Source organism: Eucyclogobius newberryi, unplaced genomic scaffold (genome assembly GCF_026437365.1).
Source record: "Eucyclogobius newberryi isolate DKJ021-1_F unplaced genomic scaffold, fEucNew1.0.hap1 SCAF_5, whole genome shotgun sequence".
Classification (NCBI taxonomy): domain Eukaryota; kingdom Metazoa; phylum Chordata; class Actinopteri; order Gobiiformes; family Gobiidae; genus Eucyclogobius; species Eucyclogobius newberryi.
The window spans coordinates 32,161,949-32,167,065 of NW_027316167.1; the positions used below are offsets into that span (position 1 = coordinate 32,161,949).

At 42.1% G+C, this 5,117-nt stretch overlaps 1 protein-coding gene across 1 annotated transcript in view; it reads right to left on the bottom strand.

The window, feature by feature from the left end:
* Positions 1–2,484, bottom strand: part of fhod1 (formin homology 2 domain containing 1) — an 83,142-nt gene extending 80,658 nt beyond the window's left edge. The window contains exon 1 of the mRNA XM_072465851.1: positions 2,232–2,484. Coding sequence (XP_072321952.1) covers positions 2,232–2,396 — 165 coding nt within the window. The 5' untranslated portion in view covers positions 2,397–2,484. The remainder of the gene's footprint in view (positions 1–2,231) is intronic.
* Between the last annotated feature and the right edge of the window lie 2,633 nt (positions 2,485–5,117).

Consider the following 5,117-nt stretch of genomic DNA (forward strand, 5'->3'; position numbering starts at 1 on the left):
GCGCCGAAGGCACAAGCACAAGTTTGTTAAGTACTTTTTATTAGCGTCGTAGTGTTTGACTGAGCCTCACCGCAGGCTGAGCAGGCTGAGCCACAGCGCAGGCTGAGCAGGCTGAGCCACAGCGCAGGCTGAGCAGGCTGAGCCACAGCGCAGGCTGAGCAGGCTGAGCCACAGCGCAGAGGAAAGTGAACTCTGTTGAACTCTGGAGGAGCAAACACTTTCTCAACAAATGAGAATCAGAAATATGACTTTTTTTGGTTGAATTGATATTTAGAGTCAAAAAAGTTGTTTCTTTGTGTCCCTAGAGCAGTGCACAATAATGTGGATCACCATCTACCGGTCCATCTCAGGCACTGTGAGCAGATCACATGACATTAAAAAATACACATCAGCCTGTCAATCATCCCGTCACTTGACTGACAGGAGAGCCAGTCGGATGACATCTGACTTTTTCTGACACTTGGGTCACTGCGCATGCGCAAACAACAGCGATACAGCGAGTTTCACCTGAACTCATCTGAAGTGGAAGAGGAGATGAGACACTGATGAGACATTCAGCAGAAGTCCAGAGCTGAGGAAATGTGCCGCCTCCTTGAGCGCATCATCCAGCTCCACGTATTTATGTGAGTCAATCAGCCGATCATGAGTCAAAGTAGCGTTCCACCAGGACTGATCATCATTGGGAAGTGTGCCTGAGGCTGGCCGTTAGGAGCGACTGTCTGGACTATACATCCCTGTCTGATTCCATTCAGTGCAAGTCATCAGTCAGGTCATTACGTATCCAAGGTACAGCAACATACACTGTAAGTAGTTTGTAGCAGGTAGATCATTTTGACTCTGCCCTGGAGTGATGTCACTTCCTGTCATTTTCTACAGATTTTTCAACGTTTCCTCCACAAATACCCACTCGATTGGTGTAAAACTATGATTTATATGTACAAAAGGTATAAATACACCAAATAAAGTAAACCAATGAGAACATCGTAAAAGCCGGTCATACGTCACTTTAACAGACTTTTCGGGGCAAGTCTCAGATGCAAAGATTATTTACAATGATTTAAAAGCCTTGATGGACCAGGACAGAATTATGTGTTCCTCCTTCATCGTGTCATCAACTTCAATTATCAAGTCAAATTACAAGCACTTTGCATCAGGGCTGGAGCTAAAAACAGACAAACTAGACACGCCTGCAGATTAAAGCCTAACACCGGAAGCAGTGAGGACACAAACGTTATTATTGACGACGTACAGAAGATGGGCTCAGGGTCTCAGTTCAACTCACTTGTGTACGTTGTATTCTAAATATGTTGTACTTTGTTTGTTGCAGTAAATGAAGCCAATATGTTAACAGATTAACTATGGAAAATTCAAAACTAATTGTCCGTTAAGCACTTTAAAATACAACCGAATACATCACAGAATGTAAACGATCGCACAATTACGGTATTATTTTGAAATGAAATGATCTAGAAATTTGTGACACATTCACTTTCGCTCCAAGTAATTTAGCTTGTGGATGAATAAAGTGTGTTTAATCCAAGTCTAAAGTGGTGGGAATATGGAACTTTCAGGTCATGGTTTTAAGTCTATAATAAAAACACTTTTTAATTTTGTTTTAATCCCAAAAGTATAATTTGTGGTTAACTTTTGAATCTATATTTCAGTTTGTCAAGTAAACCCTGAAAATCCAGTGTCTTCCATAGTTTCTAATCAAACAGAAAAAGAAAATAAAATACAATTGTAAATCTCTTTAAACCAGACTCTGATATCACTCTCTTGTCTCTGAGCAGTTTTACTTTGCCATTAAAACAAACTTATAATACTTTGTGATATTCTGTGATCAAATAGTTACATTTAAATTGTATTTCAAAGGTAGAGTATTTTAGATTAAAGTGGCAGAGCAAATGTTGCCCTTGTGCCAGGGCCAGGTACGGGGGGCCAGGTGCGGGGGTCCAGGTGCGGGGGTCCAGGTGCGGGGGTCAAGGTGCGGGAGTCCAGGTGCGGGAGTCCAGGTGCGGGAGTCCAGGTGCGGGAGTCCAGGTGCGGGGGTCAAGGTGCGGGAGTCCAGGTGCGGGAGTCCAGGTGCGGGGGGCCAGGTGCTCAGGTGCGGGGTCCTGGTGCGGGGGTCCAGGTGCGGGGGTCCAGGTGCGGGGTCCAGGTGCGGGGGTCCAGGTGCGGGGGTCCAGGTGCGGGGGCCCTGGTGTTTGGTGTCTGTCTGGGGTCTCTCTTACCTTGAGGGGCGCGTCCAGGAGCTTGTGGATCCCCGCGATCTGCTCACTCAGCGGCAGGTCCTGCTCCAGCTCCACCAGCGGAGGTCTGCGGGGCTCCGGGAAGTTTGTGCACACGAACGGGTCCGAGTCCTCCAGGTACTGCACCCGGCACGTGACGAGAGCCATGGCCGCGAGTGCGCAGCCCGAGAGCGGCGTGAGAAGAGACGAGAGCCCGGTGCGCGCCTCCGCCGCCGCTGGAAGACTGGTTCATCTGGAGGAAAGAGCGCTCTGCGCGATCTGTGCGTGTGACGCGTAAAGCGGGGAGCAGCGAAGCGAGCACATCCGGTGTAGCTTTTCAAAATAAACTAAGAATGTATGTCTTAAGGACGTTGAAGGACGTTTGTTTGCCTGAATAAGCCATGTCTAAAAGAACTTTCTTTCTTTTGACTTCGGACAGAAATAGAGTTGCAACTGCGCTAATTCCGTTGGTATATTTATTTATTTTTAGATTTTGTCTGTACATGTTTTGTGAGTAGTTTTCTTTGTTTGTACGTATTTTGTGAGTGATCATCTTAGCCTGTAACTGTTTAGTGAGTAGTGAGTAGTAGTTTGTGAGCCCTGTTTGTGAGTGTGTTTTTTGTACGTATTTTGTTATTAGTTTTCTTTGTCAGTACTTATTTTGTGAGCGGTTTTCTTTGTATGTGTCTTTTTGTGAGTGGTTTTCTTTGTCTGAATTTATTTTGTGAGTAGTTTTCTTTGTCCGTAACTGTTTTGTGAGTACCGGTCTAGATGATTGGTACCGGTAGTTTTCTTTGCCTGCACTTACTTTGTTATCATGTTTTCTGCCTCTTTTCCGGTGTGAGCTCCAGTGACGGCGGTGGACGGCGCACGTTACAAACGGGAGACGCGCGTGAGCTGGTCCCGGGTCAGATTCACACATTTACAGCTTCACGGGAAACGAGCTGCTTTTATACACATACAGTCTAATGCATCGAGTCAGTGGCAAAAAAACACAAGCACGCAAGCATGATAATCGATTTTTCAATCCACTAATTAGAAATAAGCTCATAGAGAAACATTTGTCTAAAAACAAAGAGCTTGGAAACTAGATAACTTTTCATTTTCTGCAAAAACAAACCAATAAAACAAAACTACCCCATAAAACCAGAAGTTGACAGAGGCTTTTGGAGAGAGAGTCAACTCTGACCTCTAGTGGTGGAATGACCACAGTGCAAGTGATGCGGAGTGTCGTTTCCTCAGCTCAGTTACAAAGGGCTGATTTTTAACATGGAAAATAAGTTTAAAATGCAGAAAAAAATCACATAAACAAGGGGGGACTTAATGAAATGCATTAGGCCGGTGTTTAAACGAATCAATCCACTGATTTAGACTTTGACAAACTTGATTAATCCAAGAGGGAAAGGACGACAGTAACAAAGATCAAGAAAATAAGTGGTTCAAAAATCAGTTAGAGTGTGTCAAATAATGCCTATCTATGTATTAGTACAAGTAGAATGAAATAAAAGTGAATAAATAACAATAATTCAATGACGATGATTAGGTTATTTATTATCACCATGTCATCATACAATAAGATAAGATAAGATAAGATAATCCTTTATTGTCCACACATGGGGAAATTTTGGTGTTACAACGCAGTGGATACAGGAGGAAAGGACAGATAACTTATAGGAAGTTTAAAAAACACTCTTAATAGAAGAACTCTTATGAACAAGAACAAAAACAAAAACTCTTATTAACAAAACTCCTGTAAACAGGTCCTTTCATATATTTATAGGGAATGGAGGGAAGAAAATAAAAATAAAGATAAAATAAAATAATAATAATAAAAATAGCTAGCATAAGACAAATAATTCATAGTTTTGAAGATTTGAGCAGTGTGTGGTGCCTTTAACATCAAAAACTAAACCTCAACTAAACCTGTGCAGGACCAGGATCAAATCAAGTCTACTGAACACAGATCGGACTGAACATGATATTGCAAATCAGGAAGAAATGTCCTTTACAAAGAACAACATATTTTTCTTTCAATTTTTTTTTTGCAGTAGTTTGGACCTCTATAAATTGTATTAGTTTATCATATTTATATTTCCATCTCTCAAATGTCAACTCTCCTGTTTCTGTCACACTTAGAGCAGAATCTTACTTTTAACGCATATCACAAATCTAATCTCAATCGCGATGGAATGACATTTTATTCCAAAATGTATCATCTGAATAACTCACTGCTGTGTCACCCTCTGCTTAGAATATAGTTAATATTTGTATTATTTATTTGACTTTTAATATACAACACAATAAAAACAAAGAACGAGACAAAGATACAGCACACAAACAATATAAATAGTCCTAAACAAGTCCGGCGTAATTGTCCCATTTGATCCAAAGTCGAATGTCAATCATCATGTCAATCCCGTCCTTAATTTTAAGTCATCCATTTCTCAGCGATGGCCTTTTCCCCTACAGCCAGAAGAATATTCCAGAGGTATCCATTTACTGTGTCTGTGGCTGGAGTTTTGAGGCCCAAACACATAGAACTGAAATTGCGTGACGGTCTGTAGCGTTTTATTGACCTCGGTCCAATAGGACACGAGGACGGTCCCAGGACACGTGGTAATGGTGGGACTCTTGGCAACCACAGTTTCTCCAACAGTTATTATTTCCCTGTGCATGATGTGCACTTTGACATGGTGTTATGAAAAAACATGATACATTATTCTTTCCAAACATGTGATTTTTCTGTTTGCCACTGGGATGGATTTATATTTCCCCATTCTTCGTCACCCCCTGGTCCCCACTGAGAATATTTCAACACAGGCCTTGAGGGAAAACGTTTGGACGCCCCTCTAGACCAAACTAACTAAACTCACCGAGAGTGCTTCATTT